At 45.6% G+C, this 17,808-nt stretch overlaps 1 protein-coding gene across 1 annotated transcript in view; it reads left to right on the forward strand.

Annotated features, from left to right (window-relative positions):
* The first annotated feature begins 3,442 nt into the window (after nt 1-3,442).
* RIPOR2 (RHO family interacting cell polarization regulator 2) overlaps nt 3,443-17,808 on the forward strand; it is a 69,560-nt gene continuing 55,194 nt past the window's right edge. Inside the window, 1 exon segment of the mRNA XM_061994481.1 lies at nt 3,443-3,669. Within this exon segment, the coding sequence (XP_061850465.1) occupies nt 3,609-3,669 (61 nt within the window). The 5' untranslated portion in view covers nt 3,443-3,608.

The following is a 17,808-nucleotide window of genomic DNA, read 5'->3' on the forward strand; positions in this document are numbered from 1 at the left end:
GTGACTGCAGAATTGATTCGGGGGTTTTTTTGGGTTTTTTTTTGGTGTGGAGTAGGGCTGCACTAGCCAACAGTTGAAAAGTTACTGTGCTTTGGAACAGCTCAACAAGAACGAGATAAAAGTACTTCTTGTGGATACAGAGGGCAAAAAAAAAGTGCTGAGATGCTACAAAATAAGTCATTGAGGAAGATAACTTTTGTTAGACTGGATGGTTAAGATCAGTAAATAGCAAAGACACAGGCATACAAACTAGCAGGGAAAAATTATGCTGCCTGAAATACAAAGATGGAGCAGGGAGAAGGAGGGCCCAGGTGTCCATGTGAGGTGAGCTGGTTTTATTTATGTTAAGTTAGCCTATCTTGAGGGAAGGAGCAACGTGCTCCCCTGGGGGACAGATTTCTGGAAGAAAAAGGCATACTGCAAGTGATGTAGGGGAGGCTGCTGTCAAGGGAGGATGTGGAAATGGGAACGAATCAAAGCAACTCCTCTTTGTGCATCTCCAATTGAGACTGAATCATTGCCATTTATCACCAGCCTGGCTGCTGCGTTCATTCTGGTGACAGTTGTTTTCAGGAGAGAGGACAGCTTTTGATGCCTATTAATTCCCCAAAAATAAAGAAAAAAAGAGCTGTCAAGGTAACAGGCATCCAGAGAGGCTGACTGAAAACAGTGGGTAATAAAACAACTTTAAGTCCCAGGGAAGTGCAGCAAAAAAGGGAGCTGCCACAAAAACCAGGACAGTGTGGCTTGTTCCTTCATGTTTCTGGAGGAAGCAGTCAGTGTCTAAAACTTTCCATGCTCAATTTACAAGTGAGGGCCAGTTGCAGGACAATACATGAAAGTTAGCATTGCTGTTGCAGAGTATTTTCTCCAGGTTTCTGCCTGCTAGGCTGTCAGTTTTTAGTCATTCACATATGTATGTGTAGCATTGCTCATCTTGCAACTTATCCAAATCAAGCCCCAAAGCCCTCCTCAGCAGGAACAGTGAAACCTCTTCTGGCCCACACCACTCCTCAGAGACTGATGTGCTCCACAGCACCCTGGGGCAGTTTAGCTATTGACATTCACGTACCGCTGTTTCAAGGAAATGATATGGCAGCAGCCACCCATTGCCAGGAAGTTTTAAGGGAAGGTACACCCTGTGACTGGTCCTTCAGAACTTCTCCTTTCCCTCACCCCTGGCAACCTTCTCACATGTTGGCCCTGACAGGCTTTGCAAGCTCATCAGTTTCCAGCTCCGACCCTGGGAGCCAGCACTCAGAGAGGTATCATCACCCTGAGTTAGCATCTCTTCCCTCCAGATTGATGCTTTTCCTCTGCAACTTTCACGTCCCCATCTTGATATTCCTCTTCTTACACCTCTCTCCTTTTCTTACTGATACCCTTTTCTGCTCTGTTTCCCCTCATCATCCCATAATGCTGCTTCTCTCTTTTTACAATCTACTACTACATTTCCTTCATCTACTCACGAGTGTGGCAGGAGGGCATTACTGATATGCAGCTACCGCCTAATCAGAAATGGCTCTTGCCTGAAGAAATCCCTTCAAATAAGCAAGGCAGGAAAAAGTGCCAGGGGAGTAAGTCTAGAAAGAAGAATTATCTTCCACAAGCCTGTCCAGCAGGGCAAGAAACAACTAATCTCTCTTACCTGTTGGTCCAAACTATTGTCTTTACTCTGTGGGGACTTAAACAAAGAAAAGCAAAGCACCAGAGGGCCCTCCTAGGAACAGAGTTCCCCAACGAGCCTTGCTGCTGCAGCACAGGAAAAAACAGGTAATCGAGACACACTGCCCCACCAAAAACCAGTTCTGGAAGGGTCTTGGCTTTGGCCACATCCACAAAACACAGCTTCCCAGCCCTGCAAAGACAGCAGCCTCCAGGCTGCATAGCCAAGACGTCCAACATGACAGCAAGGGAGAGGTATGAGCTCTGCAGGAAGCAGTGCACTTTTCAGGGACCAGAAGGTACCTTACCCTCAGCCCAGGGGAAGGCTGTGCTTGGGGTGAGATGGTGATTTTCCCCTTCCTGTGATGACCAAATGGCTGCCACATGACTTGCTACAGGAGCTAATGAACCCGGTCCTAAGGTGTGGGCTGGCATTAGGTCAGGTACTACAAATGGACTTGTTCCATCTTCTGTCTTCTGCATCTGGACTAGGTCAAGTGGTGCACTGCCTAGGAGACTAGCTGTCTCAATTTTCAGTCCTGCAGAAACCCACTGCTAGAGCTTTAAAGAAAGTCACAGAATAATTAGAGAGAGGCTCATGATATCTGCTTGTGACACATGTACAGGAAGCTGAAGCGAGCACCGCTGTTGTGCTGGAAGTCTCGCTTTCAGGGGAGTGGCAACACATACAACTACTATACAGAATAATCAAAACTCGCTATAGGTTTACTCTCATTACACATCAACTGCTGGTAGCAGAGATGTGAGGGACTACGGGTGTTAGGCCCCATGTCTATATGTGCACACACATGCACATGTATATATCTGAGCGCTCCAATGAAGTCAGCAGGACTATGCAAGGCACAGATACTACCTAAAGCCCAACTGCATTTACATCTCTCATAAATTGAGAGACCTGACAGGGAGGAGTCAACTTGCTTTATAAAGCTCAGGAAACACCAGTGTGATGCAGAATTAGTAGTGACAGATATATTCAAATAGAATCACAGAATCATAGAGTTATTTTGGCTGGAAAAGACCTTTAATATCACTGAGTCCAACTCCTAACCTCACACCGCCAAACTCATCACTAAACCATGTCTCTCACCACCTCATCTATGCATCTTTTAAATATCTTCAGAGACAGTAACTCTACCATCCCCCTGGGCAGCCTGTGCCAGCGTATGGAGTATAGAAGATGCCTATTATTGACAGACAGCAAGTTTTACTTTGATGTTTTCCTCTTGTTAACCTGATTGTCAGGGAGGTCCTTAGAGTCACCAAAGACAGTAACTCAGGAAATCCTAACTGCTAGCACCAAAACTCTGCTAGTGCATGTGCTGACGGGACAACTGGCATCACCTGAAGCTTTCCAGCCTGTCCTTAGGTCCGTTGCCATAGCTCACTCCAGTGTGGGTGAGGGTGTGCTGTCACTCCATCATGCTAAATTAAAAAATAAAATCCCATCAACACAGGCACTGGGAGAGCCTGGGGGTTTACCCTGCTTAAACTATCGCTGGGGTGAAAACGAGCTGCTCTCTAGATAAGCAGGGTGAGTGGTTCCCTGGCTGTACCTCTGCCACCAGAAAAGATTCACATTCATATGCAAAACCCCTACACCACGGGCTACCAGGGCTGCCAGCAGCATTCAGCATTTGCAGCAACAGGGCAGGGTGCTTTGTAAGCCCGTCCTTCCTGCCTCTGCTCTCAAAATCAACTTCTCTCTCAGCAGTAAGGACACCCCACCTCAAAACCCACCTCAAAGGCTGTCAGCAAAAACAAGCAGCATTATTCATATGAATGGGGCTATTTTCATAAGTGCAGATGCGGAAGCTGTTGCCACCAAAATGTGGAAACCAGTGAAAGGAAATAGTCGAGCTGTAGCATAGGAACCAGTTCAAGCACTCGGCTCTGGCTGCTCTCGGAGCTGTGTCCTTGCCACCATGCAGCACACCCAAGAAGATCTGACTGCACCCGGAGAAGAAGATGATGCCTTTGAGGAAGGTAAAGTCATCTTTTATCAAACTAATATTTCTCCTTTATTCATATTAGAGACCAGTTTCTAGCTTGGGTGGTATTTCTTGGGTAAATCTGAAGTTGTCTATGAGCTCCAAGGTGATAGGGTGATCAGACCTACTTTTTCTCCTGAGAGAATGAAGAACAAAAGCACCACAAACAAAACAACCTTCACATTGGTTTAGCAGCTTGCTTCCTCACTGCAGAATAAGGTCACTGCAGAATAAGAAAGCTCAGGGGACACCAAGTGTGTTTTGTACAGTGGCTGCACTATGCAAAGTCATATGCCGGGCATTCAACACCACAGGTATAGCTGTCGTTAAAGTAGTAGGGGCTTTTTACAGAGGAAGAATCTGGCCCACAGTGTCTAATTTCTGCCACTGTTCACAGCTCCCTTTTGCACTTGAGCAGGGGCCAGAGAAAGAACTTGCTCATGCAAATCTCCTGGCCCCCCCTCAGCCCTTCACAATTTCCAATGAAGTTGAAGGCACAAAGAGCTGACTGGATCTGCTCCAAAGACTGTGAACCTTTAAACTCACTTTCAGCTCAGCTTCAGCAAACTTCATTTAAACAAAGCTCAGCTGTGGCTGGTATGAAAAACTTAGCTGTGAATAGTGCCAAATCAAGTTATTTGAGCCCCAGTGAAAGGCAACAAGATAGAAAAGCAAGGACTTTCAGTGATGTACTGTCTGTACTCAAACACGTTTCTCACGTATATATGCCCCCACTCCTCATTCTGTGTCCCACTCCAGGCTCAGAGGGAAATGGAATTGCAGAGGTCAGAGCATTTGCATTCAGGAAAAAAATTCTGATAGTCCAGGGAAGACTTGATGCCATTGGGCAAATCAACTGGCATGGAAAGCACCCTGTTGCATTCCCTGCATCCTGTCCTGTGTAAACCAACTGCGTGCTCCGATTGGATATGGAAATTTTCAAGTCCTCTGAAGAGCCAGTAGGATTTAGGCTTCATTGCTGTTTCTGAAACCTCAAGCCCATATTCTTAATCACAAATGTAGGAGGGAAGGAGATTAATGTGTGCAGGTTATTTGACATTTATATTGTGTTATCTAAAGGGAAAGATACAATGCTTAAGAACTTCTTTCCAGCCTCTCAGCTAAGTTGTTCTTGGCAGGGCTGATCCAGCAACAGCTAGAGAACACTGGCTTTTCAAAGGCAGGAACATTTTTAAAACCTCCCCATGACCCTGCTCAAAGCAGGAGATTGGACTAGGTAATCTCCTGAGGTCCCTTCCTACCTGGGTTATCCTAAAAGCCTGTGAGTGGGTGACAGCCTCTTCAAGTCATCTGCCTGTATTTGGGAACAAATCTACCCCAGCTACTCTCGGCCAGGCAGTCTGGTGGCTCCCAAACTTGCCATCTGGAAAGCCCAAACCACACAGGCACAGTGCTAGCCTTCCCCTTCAGCCTTCTCTCCTCTCTTTCCAATGGGTCTGGACAACACAGCACATTCCCCCGGGCTGAGTGGGATGCAAGGTGGGAGGAGCGAGGCCCATTTCGGTCACCCCACTCATGCTGTAGAGACCTATGCGCCAACAAAAACTCAGTTGCAGATTTTCAGGCCAGATGGAGGCAGTTGTCAGGTGCTGAACTCTGACTCCCAGCTCAGCACAGACCACAGCTCTTAGGGTGTGGGCTATTTTCTTTTATTTCCCACATCCGGCTTGATTTGGAAAGCAGCGATGGCAGATCTCCCACACACCTTTTTCACTTGTCCCGGTGCTTAGCTTCTCTCACAGTTAAAGATAGCTGCATCTTATTTCTTCCAGTGTTGATTTATCTGGGTTTTTTTTGAGTCTGTTGTCCTCTTGTCTAGAAGAGCAATTGTATTTGCTCGTACTATTGCTTGTACTTAAAAATGTCTCATATAACTATCCACAGACTGTATTCAAACCACTCGTACCCATTGCCAAGCGGATTGTTATCAGTGATTGTTTCTTTATAAAGTGAGAGTTTTAATCCTTTAAGCTTTTTCATTGTTCTTTTTGGGACCGATCCCTTGGAGTTGTGGAGAGTAGCATGGAGCCTTCCTCTCCAAAACTATTTCACCAGGGGCAAATCTAAAAGTTACAGATCTGTACGCTCATGCTTTATAATATACATGTTTGTCTGCATACATATATACTGAGATCAGTTCAATAGTCAGTTAATATGTACAGGGACTGTGAGTCCTTTTGTGTCCCCACATCATAACAGGGTCACCTCTTCATCAGGTTTTTCTCTATAATCCTCAGGTCTTTCGACATCACAGTTTCTCCAGGTAGGGTCAATACTATCACATAATTATGGCTTATCTCCTTTGCTTCCAGTTCAGCTCCCTTTCTCAAGTATTTCTCAAGTAGTCTGTTCTTGGAGTGATTTACTGCTTCCCCAGTCATTGTGCCAGCTGCATTACTGTTTAAAGTTCCCTTTCAGGTCATTGACATAAAAACAGTTAAATACCATAGGGACTAAACCAATCTGTGAAGGTACTCACTAGAAACAGGCTTCCCTGATGGTTCCTAAGCTGAATGTCAATACAATTATTTTCTATAAAACCCTAATGAGTGCCACTGATTGTTTTCCATCTCTTTTAATTTGTTTATATGACCCCTAGCTCAGCTATTCTGTAAGGAGGCCAGGACCACTCCCAGGCTATCACATCGATAGTGACAAAACTTTTAACTCATAGCTTTCTGGAAATCCTCTGGTGTTTCAAATCTTTTTTTAAAAAAGCTACAAAGAGCTTAATGAATAGCTCTTTCCAAAGTTATAGATTCAAATTCTCCTTTGGGAATGACAAGGGGGAAAATATTTTCCCATTGATATAGACTGTAAGATGGCACTGATATTTTCCTACATCCAACCAAAAACATTTCTTGAAAATGTCTATATTTTCTGCAGCACCAGTGATAATCCCACCATTGTCATCTACTTATGCTCCAATAGCATTCTTTTTCCTTATTTTACATTGAAATCCCACACTACAGAGCTGGGTGTGGCAAAACATACCATAATGTATCTTCACAAAAAACCAGGCTGACTCTTGCAACAGCTGGAAACCTTTATACTCAAAGAAAACCTGGTAGTTAGTTTTATTGTTTTCTAATAACAACCTTGTACTTACATTGCACTGTCTCCTTCAGAGGATTGGCAGAGGCTCTATGAATGACTGTGCTAAGGTTCTGTGAAGCACAACTCCCTCTCCTCTGCCAGTTTAACAGGGCACAGCTCTGGTATGCAGAAGTTCCAAGAAGGAAACATTTTAGCCTCTTGAAAGTATGGGTAGTGAAATGTTTTGTTTCTTTGATGGCCTTACTCTCTATGTTAATACAAGGCATATGACTTCAGTTATTCTTATGCCTTTGTTAGGTCAAAACACCCACTTTGGAGAAAATGCTTTCTGATTTTTAGTTACTCTAAGTGCCTCAGGTTCTGAAGTTTTAGTTTGTGAAAAAAGACCAGCACAAGGCTTCCCTTCATCCCTGCAGCCAAACAGCCATGAATTTTCCTTTGGTCAGTCAAAGCTGAGGAGCCAGGAAGGGAGGGAGATTTGAGCAGGAGTCAGCTTTCTCGGCAGACCCTGGTCTTCCCAGGGAGGAGAGCTGATCACTCACGTGGAGATATGACGCCACTGCTCCAGTACAGCCTCTGACCAGGAACGGGGCCTTGGTACAGCAAGAGCTCCTTGATCAACATAGACACATCCATGCACAGAGTTTTAAAGCACTCAGCAAACACAGCAAGCATATGGGTCCAGGTATTTTGTTACCAGTGATCAATATATCCAAATTGAGAATGCACAGGAGAAAGAGAAATTAGACCGTGATTTAGTACAGATCTTCTCATACAGCTGCTCCACACTGACCTCTCCTCACATCTCCACTTCTCATATCGTTTATGTGCCCTCCGGTTGTACTCATGGTAGTCACAATCTGCCCCTCAGGCCAGAGTCAATGCAAAATCCCATCTGTGTTTACAAGTATGGATTAAAAAAAAAGCAAAGATGACGTTTTCATAATGTTTGGTGAGATTCATATGTACATATTAGTACAGCATTCCAGCAGATGTCTGCCTCAGAGATACCATTATTTTCTTATGTTACACTGCAAACAGGGTTTGATACATCTACTTTCTGCAGTATACGAGTGTCTAATATCTAAGGAGGCTGTAGTAACGATGAGCAGCCTTGCAATGTATTAAGCATGGGAGCTTCTCCTCCCTGGCTCCTGGGAGACTACAAATCATTGTCTTTAAAGTATTTTCAGGTCCCACCAGCCCTAACTATCCTTTAAGCTTATCTTGCATTCCCAGAGACTGAGAATGTGTGTGCTGGACTCACTGCAACCCAGAAGGAGAGAAGGCTGAGAATTATAGACTTGTTTTGGTTGGAAAAGACCTTTAAGAGCATTGAGTCCAGCCACTAATCTAACACTACCAAGCCCAGCACTAAACCATGTCCCTCAGCACCTCATCTACATGGCTTTCAAATATCTCCAGGGATGGTGACTCCATCACCTCCCTGGGCAGCCCATTCCAGTGTGTAACAACCCTCTGGGGGGGGGAAAAGCATTACGTAATATTCAATCTAAACCTCCCCTGGGGCAACTTGAGCCCATTTCCTCTTTTCCTATGACTTCTTACTTGGGAGAAGAGACCAACCTTGCTACAACCCCCTTTCAGGTAAAGAGTGATCATGTCTCCCTTCAGCCTCATCACTAAGGCAACTGTGTCTGCTTCAACTGGAGAGATAGACCATAGTAACAGGTACTTGGCCTATAAACTGGGAATGAAGGACCTCTCCCCAAGGGCATGGGCAGACCTCTTCATGTGCAGCACAAGGATGATGTGTCTCTTATAGGGCAGCTTTGCTTATTCCTGTCTACGCTAAATGCTTCACTCACCTGCTTCTTGCAGCTGCTTCTTTTTGGTTATGGTCCATGGGCAGATGCAGAGTCCTGCAGATGGGTAAGAGAGCTTTTTGTGGTGAGAGGAATCAGTGTGAGCTGCCCATCCCCACCCAAGGCACCCCTACACCCACTTACCCACCCATGGTGCTTCCAGCTGTCTTGGGCAGCTGGAGGGCTATTTTTAACAGGGCATTGCACTCCGTGTCTGAACCAGAAACACTTGAGTCCATGAGGCCTGGAAAGAAAAAATTAAATGAGAGACATTTTCTGCTTTATTGTTTCCCCTTTTTGTAATTAATGATCTTTGATCTTTTTCTTGTATTCCTTCTCTGTGTCTCAAAGGCAATTTATTTGGTTCATATTTGTCGACAATGCCTATAGATCACTAATAGTAACAACAGTGAGGGGAAAAAACAGGTCAAATAAACAAGTGGCATTTAACAGTCGCTCAGAGAAAAGAGGAGAAACCACTGATTAGCTGTGCTCAGGCCACCTTCTAAGTTTTGCAAAACAAGTGTCTCACCAAAGGCTGAAGCAAAATCACCTTCCTTCTCATTCATTTTTTTTTCACTCCTGTTTTTAGGTGGCATCTTTACAAAGCTCAGTGAAACACAAGGTTTTTGTCATCCAGTCACGTCATTAAGGTCACAAAATAAATGTGGCTTGGCTGGCATGAGCTGGTGGTGTAAACAACTTCAAGCCCTTTAACAATTCGAGGCACAGCTCAGCTGCCTCTGAAATGAGCTTCCTGCCTGCCTGGATGCCTTGTGGTCGGCATACCAAGGGTGTGACAGTCACAAAACAACCGGGTCAGGAAGTGCAGAGTTAAAAGGCTACGAGTGAAAACAGCCTGAGAACAACTGAATTAGAGAAGGGAGAGTAGTCAAGCACATGACAATGTCACAGAGGCACTAAAAAGTTGATGGTGGGATGATTTCCTGATGGTAGGATTTCTCCTGTATCTCAGCATAGCTTGGGGGGGTGAGGGGTGTTGTCAGAACAACCACCCCCACATACCCACACCCCCCCCACCCCCGTAGAATTTTAACCAATGCTGATCTTGATCTGGCATGTAAGAGTAGGGAAATGGTTTGAAGAGGGGCCCTGCTATGTCTGTCACCTAAACAATCCTTCCGTGCTGCTGAAATTCACAGCTCAACCTACAGACCTTCTGCCAAGAGGAATGGGTTTATGTGTGTGTATTTGCACCCCTCAAAAAAGATTGGGTGGGGAGGGTGCACAAAAACACTTATGCTGTGCAGAACCACCATGTCTTTGACAACTGGAAAGCAGGTGAAGAAAACTGCTATGGGAATTCTGAGCACACTAGGCTTAATGCTGCATAACTTAGGGGGCTAATAGTGGCTTACTCTGGCTTAATCACAAGTAGTCTGGGAAGTGGGAAGTTCAGAGTCCCAGAGATTGGAAGTGAGCAGTCGGAAAAAAGATTGAAAGGTAAAAAGTGAGGTGGAAAGAAAGGAAGCCACAGAGAGAGAGAGAGAAAATAAAGAGGGGTTTGGAAGACAATCCTACTGTGACCCAGTCCCTGACCAAACAAATGGCCAGTGACAAACACATCTGGCTGCACACAAATTGGGGCAGTTTGAATCACCTCTATTCTAACCTTTGCAGATATTTAGAATCCTAAATCTTCAAACTAGTTACCTTAAGTTCCCATTACAGTCAATACAGAGCGTGTGGGCAGGGACGGAAACAAGAAGTGCCTCCAGGTGCCAACTCAGAGCATGGAAATGCAAATCCTTCAGTGCTGGAAGACCCTAGCTTTTTCCCTGCCCATGGTAGCAGCCTGGCAGCAGCAGGCACAAGTGTGACTGGTGCCCAAAGGGCAGCATGCATGTCCCTGAGGGTGGCTGGTCCCCAGGCATCTGTGGTGAGAGGTAGATGCACTCTAAGAGCCAAGCAGACTCATCTTTGAGACAATAGGTCCCAGCTATGAAGCCCTGCAGCAATTGCTTACCATGAAAGTGATACTCTACTTGTACTTTGCCTCTAAACAGGTTTCAGTAGCTGAGATACTGCCTGCACAGGCCTAGAGTAAGGTTCCCTCTGTACACAGAACTGCTTTTAGTAATGCCTCCCTGGGAAAACTGCCTACCCTTGTTGCTGCCCTGTTGTACAGTGGTGGGGGAGGTCAGTGCCCAGGTTGCTCCTGCAGCATCACTCACCAGACCTTTGCCAGGACAGCACCTGTCCTGCACTGCCCACATAGTGGCATTGAATGAGCCTCCCTGTAATCAATAACAATCCATCCCACAGAGAAGAAAAGACACTGAAAATAGCCCAGCCCCATGAATACTCAAGCCCATAATCCCAGGTGAAATGAGTGTCCTGGGAATCAAAATCTAAAACTGCCCCAAAAACTCTGAACTGTCAGGTGCATGTAGCACTCACATGCAAGGGCTTGCAACATCTCCCCTTTCATCATGCTCTCTAGGCCAGCCCTGCCTTCCTGTCTGTCCTGTGCCCAGCCTGCGGGGAAGTCACCCACAGTGAGGAAATTTTGTGCAAGTGATACTCTCTTTGCCAGGCAACACTGGAGAGGAAAGCCCCTTGGGATTCCCTGGGGAGTGTGCCTATGATTTGGGAATAGCAGCAGTCAGTCAGCGATACAGGAGATTTAGCAGGTCAACGGGGGTTCTGCTCCCCCTCTACTGCTCCCTGGTGAGGCCTCATCTGGAGTCCTGTGTCCAGTTCTGTGCTCCCCAGCTCAAGAGGGACAGAGAACTTCTGGAGAGAGTCCAGTGCAGGGCCACCAAGATGATCAGGGGACTGAAGCATCTTCCTTGTGAGGAAAGACTGCAATACCTGAGGCTGTTTAGCCTGGAGAAGAGAAGAATGAGGAGGAACCTGATCAGCACTTATAAGTACCTAAAGGGTGGATGTCAGGAAGATGGGGTGACACTTTTTTCTGTAGTGTCCAGCAAAAGGACAAAGAGTAACGGACATAAGCTGCAATACAAAAAGCTCCACTTAAGCACAAGGAAAAATTTATTTCCTATGAGGATGAGGGAAGTTGTGGAGTCTCCTTCTCTGGAGGTTTTCAAAACCTACTCTGGGGAGCTTCCTGCCCTTTCTATTCCTGTGGTCTGTTGTGAGGAAGGGTTAGCTCAATCATTTCTGTGCAACCTGACTGAGGTGAATTTGCTTTAGTAGGGAGATGGACTAGATGATCTCTAGAGTGCCCTTCCAACCCTACCATTCTATGATTCCCCAGAAGAGTTTCAGAGCCACCTGCGGGAGAAGAGAGACAGACTCTCTGAGGAGCTTGAAAGGATGGCTAAAAGCTCTGTGAATATTATGTGAATATAATTAATTAATTAATGTGAATATAATTACCACAGACATTAAGTTTTCAAGGAATCCTGCAGGATCATCTTGGAGATGAGCTTAAAAAATCTTACGTCTTTGCACTACAGCTCTCTGAAGTTTGTGATTAAGATGCTGGTGACTAACAAGTTTGGCCAGCATTCAGGCTCCACAGCATAAACAGAGCTTTATTTGCATTCTTGTCACTTCATGGTAGCTCGGGGGGGGGGGGAAAAGCTCTGCTATGAACTTGGATGTGACATACAAAGCACCATGTTCATTTTAGCAGGGTGGGTGTGACCGTGTAGAAGTCCAGTTTGCCAAATGAGAGCTCCTTGTAAGTTTTGGAGTCCCACTTGATGCATTTTCTGACTCAAGAAAGAAGAAAAGACTAGGATAGGGTTCAGGTAATGTCACAGAGCTAACAGAGTTATCAGTGAGCAAGTAACATCTTTTTTTCTGTCTCAAATACCACTAGCAGACCAGAGGTCCCTGTAGTTTCTTAATAGTGGAGATATAAAGAGCAGAGGAAGTACAGTCTGCTTCCTCTGGAGAACGCCCGAGTTCTGGGGTGGCATCTGGAGAATCTATCTGGTTTACAAATTGAATAATGTGAGGAGTTTGGGTTACATCAGGACTGAAGGATAGGATCATAATGTGCAGCCTTCACACTGAACTAACAGATTTCCTTCTCTTGAGAGTCTTTGAGAAAAAATAAAAGTTGTTGTAGATGTCGATAGATTGGAAGCTAGATAGCATCACAGAAATCCTCCTACAAACAGATGCAAGGAGTGGCACACTACCAATACTAGCATACAATTAACAAGTGAGGCACTTTTTTATGGAGGGGAGCGGGAATGTGGAAAAGAGTCCATATAAAAATATTTTCAAAGTGAAACGGAGCCATAGGAGGAGCAGAGTCCTCCAGCACCGCTGAGCTCAGCTCTGGAGTTGGATTGCTACAGGGTTGGGTTTATTTAAAATGTTCCTGTGAAAAAGCATCTCGGGAGGTCCTGATCTGCTCTGCCTCTTCTGTCACTCTGGGGAGCTTCCTGCCCTTTCTATTCCTGATGCCTGTTGTGAGCCAAGGAAGAGTTAGCTTAATCAGCAACACCAGCCACTGATTAGTGCCAAGCCTTTATCATTAATCACTTCAAAAAATCACTGCGCTGAAAATAGTGCCCAGGGTCAGATGTTCAGAAACTGGTACAGTTTAACCGCTGACATTTAACCTCAGTCACAAAGCCAGACCACACCCCTAAAGAAACACTGTTGCTTTGCTATCCATTGCATTTGTGATTTTTCAGTTCAGATCCACTCACAGGCCCAGTGTGTTCTTCACCTTCCTTAGAGGAAATGACTGCTGCGAGTGGTTAAACACCTCCAGCCAAAGGCGGGCTGGACCAACAAGCAACCTGCATTCCCTCCAAAAGATGCACAGGGACACTTGCCTGAGGGTTTGGTCTTGAGCTTCTTCGTGCTGTGGCTCACCCCCCTCTCTCCTTTGGAATCTCAGCCCAAATACTTGGCAGATGCACTTGGGGCTCATTACATTACAGAGGCAGCGTGTTCATTGCGCTCCCCCGAATGGCATTTCGTGTGTGCTGCACTTGTTTTATATTTGCTATATTTAAGCTACAGAAATATGCACTGATGAGGAAAAGAGGGCTGTGGTGATATCTAGGAGGCAGGAAGGAATGCAAATCATTTCTCAGAGCTGCAGTCCTCTGTGCAGAACTGTGGCCCAAGAGAAGGAAAGAGGACTGTGGTCAGCTGGGGTCACTGGCCACACTGACCCCAGCTGGATCACCCATACTGCTGTCCATCTGGAAATGATTTCAATGCCACTCCAGTTTTATATTAGCACCAGTGAGGATGGAAATCACTTGGAGCCTTTGCCCCAGAGGACTCTTCCGAGGTTTCTATTATGAGACTGCTATGTTTGGAACATGCAGGAATACGGGTGTACAGGACTGCAGAGTTTGTACATGGAAACTTGTCTGGTATGATTTACTCCTTTCCCTCCAGCCCAGCCTTTGCATCCTTCTGCTGTCTGACCATCATTTTCCTCAGATGATGCTCCTCATCCCTGCAGCTCCCCCCCTTCTTGCTATGACCTGTGGGACCTGAGGGTGAGCAGGAGAGAGGCAGAGGCTGTCTCTACATTGCTACTGGAGGGCATTGCAAGACCGGCCAAAGCCTTGGCTACTCCCGACCAGCTCTTTCATTCATGGACCTAGGATACCTTTGGTGGTTCCTAATATGTCTCACAATGTCTTGTCCACATAATAACAGCTATTCTTTGTGATCCTTGGCCCTCTCAGACCAATTGCCTGCTTCGGCATGAGGCGGGCAATGATGAGGCTGACCCAGACATGCCTGGAATTGCTAACCAGAGTGTGCTTACACATGTACAAAGAAAGGCTTCCTCCTCCTCTGTGCTTCAGAGCTTGACTAAAATGTGCCTCTCACGTGCAAGTGAGGCTGAAAGAGGAATCTTGAAGTGAATATGGTCTGGGTCCACATTTTAACTGCATTCCTGATGTAGCCAACAAGTTTCAGCGGCAAGCTCTACTGCCTGGTAATGTGAGTAGAGATGAGCATCAATCCCTAAGAGACTCCCAAACAGTGAGGAAGCTCAGTCAGCTGCTGTGATCAAAGATGAAGTGTGTGGCAGCAAGTCACTGGAGAACCAAGAAACATGAAAAAGCCAAGACATTATATAAGATTCAAGAGGATCCCAATGAGGAAGCTAGGATCAGATTAACTTTTTATCTACAAAGCTCAATCCTTTCCTGGACATGGTCTAACAGGGTCTTCATGATACATATTGGTTGTACTGGGAAAAGCAGCCCTGAGCAGGTATCTCACATGTTGCAGACCTGTGGGGAGCACCGTGTGCCACTCTCCACACTCCTATGGGCAAGGTGGGAGAGAGGGTTTTAAAGCCATCCAGCAGCAGGACTTCAAGCTAGCCCATCACCAAGTGCATGGAAGAGGTTATCTGACAGCCCTGCTCTCAAGTAGGCTGACAGCACCATGCCTGTTGCTTCAGATCTCTGATCACTACCACAGCTTTGATCATTGTGTTGCATAGCTGCCTTCCAGCTGTCCAGGAAAGTAAAAATAAATTTCCAGCAGTTTTTCATGAACCTTAATTAGAAAACAAAGAAGGCTTTTCAAAAAAAAGAGAAGGGGAAAAAAATAAGGGTAGAGCTGCAGTGCTAGACATGCCATCTACACACTTGGCGTGCACTTAAGAGCAGCTCAGCTGGCCCTGGTTGCTAAGCAGTCTGAGAAACTGGAATGTGCTGTTCCCTCCAACCCTCCACTAACATTTCCACTCAAAACTTGCCCTGAAGAGGCATCGGAGATGATTTTGAAATGAGGACAGAGGCACAGGACATCAGTGGGAAGTGTTCTTGCCCTGAAGGTAGCTATCTCAGACCATCACAAATGCAATAAGGTGGGACAAAGAAGAGATAAAGGGAGGTTTGCCTATGGAAAGTGTTATCTCTTCCAGTACATTACAGGCTAAAGGCAACTCCCTTTTCTGTCCCTAGACCTCTCCCACAGCAGCCATAGCTCTTCTCTGGTATCCCAAGTGTGTCCTGACCACCATGGCACAAGGCCCAACCACTGTATTATACTTTGGTCATTCCCAAAGACCGAGCTGTGCTGAGCATCTGGCCTAAAGGCCCAAAAGATTGAATCTGTTTCTGAATCACTGCAGAAGATGAGCTCAGGTAACTTGGTGCCCCAAAAGCTGCAGGTCGAAAGCTTTGCAAAAGCAGCATCGAGAGAAATGAGGAACTTGAGGGTGGAGCAGCAACACAGTGATGGGAAGTAAAGGGGGAAATGGTTGCATAGTGGTTAGAGGATGTCAGCTGTGAAAAACAAGTGTATATCAAACTCTTTTAGAAGAAGAGCAAAAAGTTTTACAGGGTGATGAGTGCAAGTTACATGTACTGGGCAAGCCAGAGAAGGTATAAACATGGGAATGGAGTCAGCCCAAAGAGCAGCATGGGCACGGTGTAGTACAGAGAGTAGAAAAGATGTGGCAACACTTCCATGCATTTAGCTAGAAAGAGTAATGGTGAATTCGTGTGCAGTCAGCAAGTTAAAACTCACATCTTACGCAGAGTGCACTTGTCTTTTACGTCTTAGGTCTTAGGCTCTTGTCTTTTATGGCTCCTCTAAAAGCCTTTACAAGTGATGGCTCTGGCATCTGCCATCCTCTCCACTCTCCAGTATGATCATTCAGCTCTTTTTTTTTTTTTTTAATCAAGGTTCCCAGGTTATGAACATTTAGGTTTGCTACCTGTGCTCCCACAGAGGCTTGCCTGAGTGTGATATGTCCTGTGAAGTGTCTGTCAGAGGTGTGAAGATGCCATGTGCTTCCAAGCATCCCTTTCTAAGCAACAGAGTTACATGGAAACAGCAAAGAGGAGCCACAACAGAAAAAGTCCATATACAAACTTGTCTTCCTTAAAGGTTAGGCAGGCTTGATTCACTTCAGATATCCAAAGCTCAAAGCCATGGTCTACCCAGCCATTCCCTCACCTCCTTTGGCTTCTTGCTGATCTGAACATGCTAATGAGAGACCTCCATACGAATTTCCATCTGCATGGTCTGCTGAGCTTTGCCACGTACTACCATCCCTTGCTTTCAGGTGAATGTAGTCACTCAGGACTGGGATGACTCTTGATATCTGTGTAACAGACACATCCTCACAGTAAGCAGGGAAATTGAGCAAAATCTCAGGCTTCCTCACACAATTCTTTTGCAGAGTGTTACATGGTGGAAAGCGGGTTTCCCCCAGACCTCTGTCTGGCTCCACCTTTCCAGGTTTCTCTAGATGTATCTGCAGTAGATTTGAAAGCCAGGGAGTCCTGCTCTTCTGATTCAGTAGATGCTGTGGGCTGGAGCCTCTGAGGCAATGGGAAAAGTGAAGTACTTCTCATTATATCCACCCCCCAGAGCGATTTGTAACTGATGCTTATCAGCCAGAAAATCCTGCTCAGCCCTTCTGAGAAGCCTGGGAGGAGCAGGGCACTGAGGTATTCTCAGACTATAACCTCTTCTCTGATAATCCCGATTTACAGTTTGGCCTGAGACCAAAGGCTAATAGAAAGCAAAGTGCTCTGGCAAAGCCCAGCAGGTAATTTAGGGATTCTGGCTTAATTGTGTCAAGTATGAAGCAGGATTGCTGTTACTGGGAATTAGTATTTGCAAAGGTGCACTGGGGCTGGCAGAGAGATGAAAGTGCAGCATAATTTGCAAGTTACTGCTTTGGAAAGGTCACTCTTTTCTTGAGAAAGCTAAAGTCAGCTCTTGTCACTTAGAAATTTCACTGGGGACGTTCACACTGACCTATTTTTAACATAACAGCAGATTACACTGCAACACAGTGAATAATGCATAAGAGTAGTAGCATGATCATAGCCACAATACAATGGCAGCTTTGGTTCCTGCCTAATGATGGAGGGAGGCACAGCTCTACAGCATTTTGCACTGAATTGGCAAAACAAGACACATGTAGAACGACCAACCTGAGCCTTTTGAAAGCCTGTGTGTCGGGATAAATACATGTCCAAAAGGACTAAGTGGGGCAAAGATCTTATCTAGAGCACCAATAAACTGCTTCAGCAAGCTACAGAGCTGGGAGCAGGGAAGTGGGAATGCGTGTAGTGTGGGGGGTGATGGAAAGAAGGAAGTTATCTTTCTGTGTTTGCTATGCAAAACTATATTGAGAAACCAAGAGAAACAGATCTTACATCCGTAGCACATCTATTTGCATAGGACAGAGAATATTTCCTTGAAAGAGGAGGCTGCAAATGAATGAGGTATTTGTATCTCCAACCTTAAATTTCAAAAGTCTTCTGCAAGACTAA

Source organism: Colius striatus, chromosome 4, assembly GCF_028858725.1.
Source record: "Colius striatus isolate bColStr4 chromosome 4, bColStr4.1.hap1, whole genome shotgun sequence".
In the NCBI taxonomy this organism is placed as follows: domain Eukaryota; kingdom Metazoa; phylum Chordata; class Aves; order Coliiformes; family Coliidae; genus Colius; species Colius striatus.